The following is a 14,200-nucleotide window of genomic DNA, read 5'->3' on the forward strand; positions in this document are numbered from 1 at the left end:
CATCAAATTCGACAAATGAACTCGTAGATTATATTATTTAATATTTACGAGCCAAATGTAGTTTTTAAAAGATTTTTGGAATAGTAAATTGTGTTTTATAAAGATTTATTTGGTCAAGAAATTGAGAAAAAGAGGTATCAAGATCTCGATGTTATAAACCGAGCCATAAATATTTTTATAAATATTTACAGAATGTCAATAAGGTAGTATTAAAATTTCGTTAGAAAATTTTGACGTTTGGGTGGTCAATTAAATAAAAAGGATTAAATTGGAAAATGTGTAAAAGTTGCTAAAAGGATTAAATAGCTCAATTGTCAAATGAGGAAGGACTAAAGTGAAAATAAGCCCAAAGGAGATATTTTGGGCGGCAATAGCTGAGAAAAATCAGGAAATGGGTGAAATAAGGGCAAAATTGGAAAATTGCTAAAATTAGGTAAATAAAAATGGGACTAAATTGGAATATCTAGAATTCTCTTCATTTCTCTTCATATTCATCAGCTGAAAAACAGCCATGGAAGGGGGTTCAAGCTGGTTTTCATGCTCTAGCTTCATGTAAGTTTAATTCTTGCTTTGTCCTTGAAATTTCTATGTTTTTGGAATTTTACAATTGGGTCCAACTTACTATTTCATTAGTTTTTGATTCCATGGCTAATTTTTAAAGTTTTTATGGAGGACTGCTGAAATAATATGATGAATAATCATAGAATTGAAGCTTTACTTTTGGTATATGATGATTTTATCAAGTAAAATTGATGGAAATTCATTTTAGGACCTAATTAAGAAAGAGTTTGGAATTAATGTCTAATGCTAAAGTTCTGATTTTTAGGGGTTATGAAGAAGTTTAAAATGATATACTAAAGTATTAATTGAGAAAAATTAGCTCCATTGAGGGGTTAATTAAGCAAGGACTGAATTGTATAAACTGTGAAATTTGGGGCAAAATAGAAATCAATATTTTTCACTAAAACTGTTTTGGACAGCAACGGTAGTGTAACTTTGAAAAATCACCAAAAATTGTATAAATCGAATTAGAGGATGAATAAAACATGAAATTAAATCTTATTGAGTCTAGTTTCTTATAAAAAAACGATGTAAGCAATGGAATTGTGAATCATGAGATATAATAAATTTTATGAGACAAGGTCAGAATGATTTCGGGTTCCCCTGTTTTGACTTTGGAAAATCATAAAAAATTAGATAAAAATAATTAGGGGCTTAAATTTATATGTTTAGAATCCTTAATGAGCCTATTTTCCATAGAAACAAACGAAAACATCATTTGAATCTTGTACGAGGATATAATTAATTTTTAGTGAAGAAGAGTCGGAACTGTTAGACAGCAGAATAAGGGTAACTTTAAAGAATAAACTGTACTTATTTGCTAAGCTAAAAATTCTTAAAATTTTATGGTAAGAAGATATATGAGTCTAGTTTTAGAGAAAATTATCAGATCTTAATTTGGAATTATATAACTCCAGATATAAATAATTTAGTGACTATGACACAGATGGACAGCTTGAATATTCATAAAAGTAAATAATAAAGATTATAGATAATGTTACTTACAAGTGTGTTATATAAATTAAGGATGTAGAATGGAGAGGAGGAGGAGGAAAATATATATATGAATATCCAGCTAGCATGGCTAATTTGCATGTTTTAGGCTTAAGGACTGAATTGAATAAAAATAAAACTTCAGGGGGTAATTTTGTAAAAATGTCAAAAATGACCAAATTGAAGGGAATGAATTTTTTTATTATCTAAATTAATAAATTGAATGAAATTTTCAATTTAAGATCGGGTGAAAATTGGGAAAATGGTAAATTACCAAAATGCCCCTTAATTTTGATATTTCTGCAATTTCGCCAAGTAAGTTCGTGTAACTTGAATTATATTCTTAAATGCTTGAAATGCATGTTTTTTTATATGAATATGATTTGAATGTTCATTATGGAAATTTATGAAACATTGATATATTTGAAAAAAAAAGAAAAAAAAATCCCGATTGAATGGAAGGAAAATTCGATGGATCTTTGAAAAGGAATTGACGGTAAAAAAGATCTAACCCGGACGGGTGATCCTATCCTGATATAGCCCTCCCGAAGAATATGTGAAAAATGGATTTAGCCCGGACGGGTAATCCGAATTAGGGTCTGAATTTAGCCTGGACTGGTAATTCAGATCCAAGCTCATTAGAGTAATTGTCGTTGCAGGGGATTTAGCCTGGACTGGTAATCCCGACAATACTCTATGAGTTTATATTACAGGGGATTTACCCTGGACTGGTAATCCCACTGTAAGGATGAGGTTCGCGGGAGTGTGCTCTCTGATATGGAATGTGTAAGACCATGGTTGAAAGATACCATGGCAACATGACAGGAAAATGAATAAGACCATGGTTGAAAGATACCATGGCAACATGACGGGAAAATGAATAAGACCATGGTTGAAAGATACCATGGCAACATGACAGAAAACGAGTAAAACCATAGTTGAAAGATACTATGACATCATGTTCATTCAATTAGTGATGTGATTAATGATCAATGATGGGGCAAAAACTAAAAGAAAATCAATACTAAAATATAGGGATATAACAAGGTATACTTGTTACACCTCTCAAGTCGAACCAAATAAGTTTGAAGAAGCTTTGAAAAATGAGAACTAGATTCAGGCTATGCAAGAAGAAATTCAGCAGTTTGATCCCAAAACCTCAAAAGATTTGAAAAATAACCGAAGGGATCTACCATTGAACTGTTGTCACCACCATGGGTCTTTGCTACTGTCACAGTCAACATTATTGTCATCATCACCATTTCCACTACCAGGCCTCCGCCAACTATCACCATTGGCCATCGTCACCGGACCACTGGCAACTTGTACCAAGACCCACTGGCTGCAATATCATTGGCACAAAATGGATTTGAACTGGATTCAGGCTATGCAGGAAGAAATCCAATAGTTTGATCGACATAAAGTCTAGCAACATGTACCAAAACCTACATGCTACAATGTCATTGGTAAAAAATAGATTTTCAAGAGTAAAATAGATGAAAATGGGATAATAATCACAACAAGATTAATGGCTCAAAGATACACACAAGTTGAGGTATTTGAATTCGATGAAACATTTGCTAATGTTGCTTGACTGGAAGCCATTTGATTGATAGTAGTAGTAGCCACTCATCTCAACATCAAGCTTCTACCAGATGGATGTAAAGAGTGCCTTCTGTTAGAGTTGTGTTACCTGAATCCCCTCCTTTGTTAAAGAAATAAAATAGAGAGGTAAAATAGGAGGATTTGTGGGGCAAATGACCAAGGGTTGTTTAACCCTTAAATAGATGTAGTTGAACTACTTTTGTATCGTGTGTTTTTCAACATAGTGAATTTCTCCTTCTCTGCCCATGGTTTTTCCTGATAAGGATTTTTCACGTAAAATTTGTGTATTCTTATTTTTCCTTTCTTATTACTTTTCAATCATTCTACTGTCATTATCGACATTTATTATAACACATTCTTTAACAAGTTTTTGAAAGAGGAAGTGTATTGCCCAACCAAAGAGATTTGAGGATCCTAAGCATCTTGATTTGTTGAGTATGATTCATATTTCAATCAAATTTGAGAGATAATCTCCCAGTTAAACTATGTTTATTTGTTTCAGTCAAACTCTAATTAGTCTAGATTATTTTATTATTATTTTACCTACTAATTTGGCTTATAAATAGGCTCTTTTATAACCTTAAAAAAATACACCCATTAAAGATTATAACTCATAACACTTTAGAGAGAATTTTGTGTTTACATCTTGAGGGTTCTTTATTTTCAAGTTTCTAGGTTTAGTTTTATCTCTATCTTTTGTATTCTTCATTCTTTTGCCATTATAGTAAAATTATCTTTTCTCGTGGTTCTTGGTCCTTTTTGGATGAGTTTTTTTCCATATTAAATTTGTATGTTCAAATTCTTAATTTCATTCATTATTTGTACTTGTTCGTTTCTTAATCGGGTCAATCCCCAACATGATTTTGTGTTCAAACCCAGCAAACTCTTTATGGATTGAAACAAGCCCCTCGAGCTTGTTATGAGAGACTGTCTCAGTTTTTTTTGAACAAAAGATATCAACGAGGCCTAGTTGACAAAACACTCTTTATTAAAAGACTTCAAGATACCTTTGTGGTTACACAAATCTATGTTGATGATATAATATTTGATTCTACATCTACCAATCTCAATGATAGCTTTGTCAAAATAATGCAGAATGAGTTTGAAATGATCATGGTAGAAGAATTGTCAGATTTTCTAAGATTTCAAATAAATTTACTTGAGAATGGGATATTTTTATCTCAAGCAAAATATGATAAAAACTTGATTAAGACATCTGAGATGGAAGAAGCAAATCTTGCAAAATCACCAATGTAACCAAGTGAGAATATCAACATAGATGCAGAGTGCCTACTTTTCTTAGCACTTAAAAGAGTATAATAGGTAGCTTGTTGAAGCTACAAGCATATTGGGCTTATGCTCAATGTCAATCTGGCTACAAGCATATTGGGTTTAAGCTTTAATATGAGTGTTTATGTTCAATGCCAATCTAACCCCAACGAGTTACATGTCAAAGTTGTGAAATGCACCATTAGGTATATTCTTGATATACATGATTTTGGTATATGGATGTCTAAAGATAATGCTATAAGCTTGGTTAAGTATAGTGATGTAGATTGGGCATGCAATGTAGATAATCAAAAGAGTACTTCTAGAGACCATCTTTATCTTGGATCAAATATTATATCTTGGTACAACAAAAAATTCAATTTCTTTTTCAAAAGCTCCAAGCCAATGTTTGACATGCTAAGGCCTTGAGGAATGATCTACTACCTAAGAAACTCTAGTAACTCTCTAACAAACTTGTTGAATAAAAAAGGGGAGAAGGATGAGCTGGTTGGAGCTGTTGCTACTACTTTAATGTTTTTCAGATTTAATTCTTTTTGAAGTTGTAATGTTGGGAACTTTGAACTAAATTTCATTTACCTTGGCTTTTATGTATGTGAACCCTTTTCCAATCTGCTTACTATAATATAATTCATAGTATTTTGATTACTAATGTGACCCTCATTTATTTTGCATTAATGATCAATTTGTTTGATTATGTTAATACTTGAGTATGATTGATTAAAGGGGTCACTAGGGGGAGAACTTGTATCTCTTGTTGTATATGTTCTATTATGGTTTTGTTCAAAAATTTGCCAAATAAGAATATTGTTAAGGCAGTGTTTGAGCATTGCCTATTGGTTTTTGACACTACTCAACTAAAAAACTTTCCATGTTTGAGTTGGCAAGTTTTGGCAACAAAAATATTTGGGCTTTGATTCTTACTAATACTTTAGGCGATTGCAAGTCCATCTATGATATCCAAATTGGTTATAGCAACATATTCTAGAGATTGGTTTGAATTGGATCAAGGCAATCGACTTTTCAAGTTTGTAAGTATGGATCGAATTGAGTAGAACTTGGAAGCATATCTTGTAGATTCAAGACTTATCCCGAGATCATTGCAGATATACTCTATACTTATTATTTTATTGGTTTCATGAGAAGTTTGATTATAATTGAGATAGTATGTTAACAAGTTACGATTTCTTATAAATTGAGGAGACTTGTATGGGTGATGAACTTATCTAAAAGCACTTATTCTTGTTCATTAAGGAAAATATCTTGTGAGTGCATTGAGTGCAAATTCAAGTGAGTTGCTTGGTTAATGTCCTAAGTTTCTTTGGAAGGGGGGAATGGGACTTAGAGGAGAGTTGTTTAGATCTTAGGTATAAGAGTGAGGAGTCTAATCTGGTGAGTGTTAGAGGTTGTAATCACTTATTGTATGAAGTTGCTAAGATAGTGGATTGTCTATTTGGGCAAGGCTTAAAAAATATAGGGAAACCGAACTACATAAACATATTTTCTATTTTTTTTGCCTTGTTCATCGTTAAAGCCTAAAACAATTGACACTGGTTTATATCACTACTTCTGACACTGCTTATTTTTGCTTGCAAGTATTGTTTTTATTCTTTCACAATCCATCATTGACATAACACACCAAGAAAGTTCACATAATAAATCCAATAATGAAATCACCAAGACTATTAGGGAGCACCTCGCAAAACATTCCACCATCAAACAATCAGTACCATAAACATCAACAAATGGTTTATACATACAAATTGATCTTTCATTAAAGCTACACATTAGAAAAAAGTTTATTTAACAGAAGAATATTGTTTTCCTCAACGATTCCAATAATCAATTCTAATTCCACATCAACTAACTTCATTATTGTGAAAATCAAACATCATTTTTCAACCTCATCGACATCCATGTTTATCCAAATATGGAAAAAATGTCAAACAAAAGGAATCATAAGCAATCTAGATGAAATATTTGCCGAATAACTTGCAGGGACGTGAAAATTTTTACAACACTAAAAGGATTAGACGATTTCATTATGTAGTTGAAAGGTCTCAAAACAAAGTTTGGAGAATATATATATTCAATCGCATTCGTGCTTTTGGATTTTGGATTGAGAAGTATTCCTTGTGTTTTTTTAATGTCTACAAAAGTTATAAATAAAGCTAAATGAATATAATAGCTTTCCTTTTTTATCATATAAAAATTTTTAATTGAATTTTAAATTCTAAACAAATAAAATACGTGTTGGATTGCCCTTTTCGTTGTTTTTCTCCTTTTTTTTCTTTTAATAAGAAAAAAAGAAAAGGAATATAAATAAAGAAAAAAAAAACAATTTGTACAAAAGCTTGTACCACACCAACCTTTCAAGGGATGCCACAATCCGTACTTGCGTATATTATACACACATATATATTGCCTACAAAAGTTGACATTCTTTTCTCAAAACATACACTTTTTATTGGTAAATGTATAATGGGATAGCTTGTAATAAAAAAATTTCTAACAAAAAATAATAAAATTAAGTCTTTAAATAAAAAAGTAAATTCATCATTTTTAAATAAAAAAAATCGATCCATTTGTATTGGTCTGATTAACAAAATAACCAAATAGTGACATATGGTATGACACATAAAGGCGAATTTAGGGGGCTAGCAAGGTCCCATCACCCTCTCAAATTTTTAAAATTTACTTTTAAAGCCCTTTGACTTTTAAAAATTTCTATTTGATATTATAATTTAGTGTCTAAAAATAGGACAATTTTGTGTCCCCCCAAAGTTTTTCAAAAAAAAATTTTGATTCAATTTCTTTTATAGAATTTATATCTTTTTAATGATAAATTTAGTAACATTTTTATTTTAATTTGGTAAACTAATACAAAATAGTATCTAAATATCAATTTGGTAAAATTAAAGTTTAATAATTGCAAAATCTCAGTATAAATAGTATCTAAATATTAATTAGGTAAAAATAAACTTAAATAATTATAATATCTAATACAAATTGAGCATTTAAATTATTTTATTTTCCTAAATTTTGGTACCAAATTTAAAAATACTTTGTCACCTACTTTGAACATGTATATTTTATATAAATATTTCACCCCCTTATCAATCATTCTGACTTCACCCCTAATGCCACGTGTATCTCATGTTAATGTATACGATCAATTTTTAATAATATAAATAAATAAAACTTTTAACAAGCTCAATTTGTTTTTTTTATTTAATATAGAAGAACTAATTTACGTATTTTTAAATAAAATAAAATAAGATACAATCCGACTTTAGCACTTCATAATGTCTTTTAGCACAAAATGTTAGCAACAAAAAATGAATTTGGTAATAGATTTGAAATTACTAAATTTGGTCCATTAAAATCAGTAAAAAGATAATATTTTTAATAGTATTACTTTTTTTTTTGCCTCGTTCATCGTTAATGCCACTAGTCTATATCACTACTTCTGACACTGTTTATTTTTGCTTGCAAGTACTGTTTTATTCTTTCACAATCCATCATTGACACAGCACACCAAAAAAGTTCACATAATAAATCTAATTATGAAATCACCAAGACTATTAGGGAGCACCCCGCAAAACATTCCGCCATTCAAACAATCAGTACCATAAAACATCAACAAATGGTTGATATATACACATTGATCTCTCATTAAAGCTACACATTAGAAAAAAGTGTATGTGACAGAAGAATATTGTTTTCCTCAACGATTCCAATAATCAATTCTAATTCCGCACAACTAATTTTATTATTGTGAAAATCAAACATCATTTTTGCAACCTCATCGACATCCATGTTTATCCAAATATGAAATAAATGTCAAACAAAGAGAATCATAAGCAATCTAGATGATATATTTGTCGAATAATATGCAAGCACGTGAAAATTTTTACAACACTTAAAGGATTAGACGATTTCATTATGTAGTTGAAAGGTCTCAAAACAAAGTTTGGAGAATATATATATTCAATCGCATTCGTGCTTTTGGATTTTAGATTGAGAAGTATTCCTTGTGTTTTTTTAGTGTCCACAAAAGTTATAAATAAAGATAAACGAATATAATAGCTTTCTTCTTTTATTATATAAAAATTTTTAATTGAATTTTAAATTCTAGACAAATAAAATACGAGTGTTGGATTGCCCTTTTCGTCGTTTTTCTCTTCTTCTTTTTTCCTTTTAATAAGAGAAAAAGAAAAGGAATATGAATAAAGAAAAAAAGAACAATTTGTACAAAAGCTTGTACCACACCAACCAATACATAAAACCTTTCAAGGGATGCCAGGATCCGTCCTTGCATATATTATACACACATATATATTGCCTACAAAAGTTGACATTCTTTTCTCAAAACATACACTTTTTATGGGTAAATGTATAATGGAATAGCTTGTGATAAAAAAATTTCTAACCAAAAAAAAATAAAATTAAGTCTTTAAATAAAAAAAGTAAATCCATCATTTTTTTTAATTTGATGTATTTGTATTGGTCTTGTTAACAAAATAACCCAATAGTGACACATGGTATAGCACATAGAGGTGAATTTAGGAGGCTGGCAAGGTCCCGTCTCCCTCTAAAATTTGTAAAATTTCCTTTTAAAGCTCTTTGAATTTTAAAATTTTCTATTTGATATTAGTGTCTAAAAATAGGACAATTTTGTGTTTTGCCCCCCAAAGTTTTTCAAAAAAAAATTGATTCAATTTCTTTTATAGAATTTATATCTTTTTAATGATAAATTTAGTAACATTTTTAGTTTAGTTTGGTAAACTAATACAAAGTAGTATCTAAATATCAATTTGGTAAAATTAAAGTTTAATAATTGCAAAATCTATGTATAAATAGTATCTAAATGTTAATTAGGTAAAAATAAACTTAAATAATTATAATATCTAATACAAATTGAGCATTTAAATTATTTTGTTTTCCTAAATTTTGGTACCAAATTTAAAAATACTTTGTCACCTTCTTTGAACATGTATATTTTATATAAATATTTCACCCCCTATCAACCGGCTTCACCCCTAGTGCCACGTGTACTTTATGTTAATATATACGATCAATTTTTAATAATATAAATAAATAAAACTTTTTAACAATGTCAATTTTTTTATTTAATATACAAGAATTAATTTACCTATTTTTAAATAAAATAAAATAAGATACAATTCGACTCTTGATATAATCCCTTCATAATATTTTTTTAACACAAAAAATTAGCAACAAAACAATGAATTTGGTAATAGATTTGAAATTACTAAATTTGGTCCATTAAAATCAGTAAAAAGATAATATTTTTAATGGTATTACTTTAGAGAGCAAGGAGCCAATGTGCATATGCATGACTTATCACTTTATGTGTATAGATATATACACACACACGTGAAGTAATAAACAAAAACACGACCCTACAAAACGTGGCTCTTGGCCTTGCCATTGGGCCGATTATATATGTGACGGCTCCTTTATATTCCAAGCCTTGTTTAATTTATACTTTATAGTATCTATCCCTATGGTTTCTAGCTTATGGTTGCCTGCACATGATAGTTACTAATCATATATAAATTACTATTATTTCTTTTATTCATATATACTTTTCATTATAATAATAAGGAAAATAATATTCCAAGAAAAATAAAGTTATTAAACTTTTAAATTTTGGCTGGATTTTACTAAGAAAAAGGTACACATATATATGGTCTGGAGGTAAATATTAAATACAAATTTATATTCTACTAAAATATATATATATTATTTTGAAGTTTTTTAATTTTTATTAGTATTTAAATATGCGTCAAAATATCAACAACTTCTTAGCCGAGCGGTAAGAGTATTATCTTGTAGATATGAGAGTTTAGGTTCAATCTCAAATAAGGTAAGTAAAACTCGAATTGATTCGAAAAAATTTTTAAAAAAATAAATTTTGAGTTATTCAATTTTTTTGGGCCACTTGAATAAGTACTTCGTATTTTGAGTTCAAGTTAAGTTGAATTTTACAATTTGAATAACAGATTGGTATAAATACTCATTTGACCCTTATCAGTTTTGAAAATGAGTAAATTGGTCTCTTTTTCAACAAAAACTAAAAAAAATTTAAAATAATTTTCAAAAGTTCAAAAATATTATAAAAATTCTAAAGAATGTATAAACAAAGTTGAAATTTTTAAAATTTTCTAGAATAATAATTTTGGGACCTAAATAAGTTAATTAATGATTCAAGTTTATCATATTTTTTTCTTATTTTGCTTTAAAAAAATTTTCAATTATATATAGTTTCAAATTTATATCTCTATAATTTAATTTTTAATTTTTTAATTTAATTTGAACAATTTCACTTGATCCAACTAGATTCAATTTGAAAAAAAATCCAAATCAAATTAAGATGATAAAATAGGACTTGCCAACTTAATTAACTTAAAAAAATTTCACTCAATTCGATTAAACACTCACCCATAATTTTAAGCAACTCCATTCCTCTCCCTAATTATCAAAAAGAAAATATAGGCATGAAAATATATTTAAAAATTAAATAAACTAGTTTCAAGTACATAAAAAATTGAAGGGGTTTTTTCTTTAAACAAAAAAAGAAATTAAACGTATTTATGATGAATATTAATATTACATATTAAAAAAAGTAATTGCATATAATATTGGGCAGCTGCATGAAATTTTCTTTATCAGCCACTCTGCATTAAATAATTCTCTTTCGTTGATCACCACCTAGAGATTTTGTTCTTTAGATTTATTTTTTATTTTTAATTAAAAGAACTTTTAAAATTAAATACCATTTCCATGTACGGCCACTTTTATTGAAAAAAAGAAAAAGTTTAGGCTACTACCTACTACTCAAAATTTATATCATACAAATTATTAATATATTAAAATTCATATATATTACATGATAAAAATGTATGAATTAAGTAAAAATCTTTTTTTTGAAGAGAAATGAAAAATCATCAATTACATAAAGACAATCATTGTCTTTATCTTTCTTTAAGAAATCAATTATTTTTTAGGGGCCTTATTCAGGATTTGTAAGCTTGATTTCTAGCTTAAGCTAAGTTTAGCTAGATAATCCGCTATCAAATTTTGACTTCTTGAAATGTGCTTAATCCGCCATGTTCCTTCTGCCTTCATGATGCGCTTCAGAGGATAATACAATGTCTAAAACTATCTATTGCCACTTTTCAACCCATAAATAGGAAGATAATAAGCTTTAGAGCACTCAAACTCACATCCTCGTACATTAATAACAATACTCATACCAATCAAATTAAGACTCAATCTACTACAAAAATATATTTCAATACACTACATAATATACCCACAAAATATATTTCAATGCACTACATATTTACATATATAAACACAAATTCTATGAGAGTGAATGAGATAATGTCATATATACAAAATCTAATCATATCAAACGGTTTCAAGTTTTGCATTCCCTTGTTGGCAAGAATATACATTGCGTTTGTATTTTTACCTTTTCTTTTCTTTTCTTGAAGCATTTCACCGACAATTCCTTTTGCATACAATATTGCAATTTTCTATTTACACTAAATAAAGGTTCCACAATTTTAAAAAAAAAAAACATAAATTCTACATTTTGTAAATCTTATCATACTGATGAAGGTTATTTAACGATTGAGTTATTGATAAATGTTATGTGAAACAAATTTCAATATAAATCTTTAGTCATTTTATCAATCGATTGTGAACATTATATATTCTGTAATTTATAAGTACTTTTCTCTCTCTATCGTATAACTTTCTGTCTTCTTTTTAAACTAGAATTTATACCCTTTCTTTGATCATAACAAACAACAAAGGCAAAGGTCCCAATTGGATAAATCCAATACTGCTTTCTCCAACTTAGCAAGATGCCCTTCATGATAAGAACTGCAAAATGTTTATATATTTATTACCTCAAATATATATATTCAACCATTATCTATTCAATAAGATTTATAACAATGTAAATTTGTATCATAGCGAATAATATTAATTATTAATTAGATTCATGATGAACAAATTTTTAAAATAATTAGGGGTGGGAAACAGCTTAAAGAATGTAATATCTTATCTAGTTTGTAAATTCAAAATTTAATTAAATTGGTTCATACAATTTTTATCTCGATTTTATTTATGCCTAAAAATAATAATGTTTCACCCGTACAAAGGACATTTCTCTTTTAATATTTGTATGCACAAGAAAATAAAAATAAAGATTCGAGTCATGCTCTTTCATTTTCCATTGCAATGGTGCAAGGCCTTTTGATCGTTTTCGTGAATGATCTAAGCGAGAAAACAGTGGAGCTTGAAACCGACCCTAATACCTAATCGAACATTCTTTCATTTTCTTTTCATTTTCACCACTCGAGCCCTTTTTGTTTTCTTGCCAACCAAACGCCACATTTTTTTTCCTATATAAATCAGTGCCAATGGGGTGCCTCTTCAAATCACAACTCACGAACTCATCAACAACACAAAGTCTCCTCCCCCAAGCAATCCTTTCACTTGCAAAAAAAAAAAACAACAGTACTAGCTTTCTTTTTTGGTGCATTGTTTCGATAGCAATGGAGATGGTAACGAAGTTGGCATCCGAGAGACCGGTTGTGATCTTCAGCAAGAGTTCTTGTTGCATGTGCCATACAATCAAGACCCTTTTCTACGAATTTGGAGTCAATCCTACAGTCTACGAGCTCGATGAGATCCCTAGAGGATTTGAACTCGAACAAGCTCTTTTAAGATTTGGTTGTAGCCCTTCGGTTCCGGTCGTGTACATTGGTGGTGAATTTGTTGGTGGAGCCAATGAAGTCATGAGTCTTCACCTTAACCGATCCTTAATCCCGATGCTTAGACGAGCCGGAGCCCTTTGGGTTTAATTCATCCAATCTCACTCTAACTTGCATATCAAGGCACTAATAAAGTATGTGATTACATATAATATATATAGTCACATTAGGTTTAAGTTCTAATTAACAGTAGAATGTATGGAGGCATCGTACTTTATATCATTTCTAATTAGAGTGTTATCTTTTTGGTAATGTACTAATTATGTTTTCTTGGTAATAAAAATTATGCTACTATCTTTTTGGTGATGTAGCATTGTATTGCTGAAGTTGAAAACGGATTTGGGTTTCAATTTTTCTTTCCTGTACAAAATGGGCCATAAGTTATTAGATAATCAAGTGGGGAAGGTGGCTTGGTGGGTGGTTGAAAGCAGAAAGTGGCCTTGTGTGGTGGAGAATTGGACCTTGTAGGAAATATTTAGATCCTCAAGGGTAATCCCAATAAAAGATGATGAAATAATAAAATTTTGTAATTCCAAAAGTCATTAATAAATGTTTAATTGTTAACACCATCTTGAATTTTAGGGTCCAAATCATAAAACTAAAATGTCTATTTTCCCACTTTCTTTTTATTTTTTACCAGTTTAATTCAATCTAGGGTCCAAATCATTTCTTTTTTGACAACTATTCAAATAAACAAATAAATTTTTTAAAATTTTAAAATGGTATAATTTTAATTTTAGTCCTTCAAATATACTCAAAACTTAAATCTATATATAAGGGATGTCCAACACATACTCTATCAGAGTCCTCAGCTTCACACAAATATTTTTTATATTGAAAATGATCAATTTATAATTTCCTCTCTATACTATGCTCTATGTAACTTTGTATAAGGAAGGCTGCACCATTGGTTTTCTTCTTTTACATTATAGAGAAAT

The 14,200-nt window shown here is 29.1% G+C and overlaps 1 protein-coding gene across 1 annotated transcript; it reads left to right on the forward strand.

The window, feature by feature from the left end:
• Positions 1–12,876: 12,876 nt before the first annotated feature.
• On the forward strand, positions 12,877–13,588 carry LOC107939647 (monothiol glutaredoxin-S2). The gene has a single exon (XM_016873009.2). The coding sequence runs from the start codon at positions 12,909–12,911 to the stop codon at positions 13,350–13,352; it is 444 nt and encodes a 147-aa protein (XP_016728498.2). The 5' UTR covers positions 12,877–12,908; the 3' UTR covers positions 13,353–13,588.
• Positions 13,589–14,200: the final 612 nt, after the last annotated feature.

This window comes from Gossypium hirsutum, chromosome A02 (assembly GCF_007990345.1).
Source record: "Gossypium hirsutum isolate 1008001.06 chromosome A02, Gossypium_hirsutum_v2.1, whole genome shotgun sequence".
Classification (NCBI taxonomy): domain Eukaryota; kingdom Viridiplantae; phylum Streptophyta; class Magnoliopsida; order Malvales; family Malvaceae; genus Gossypium; species Gossypium hirsutum.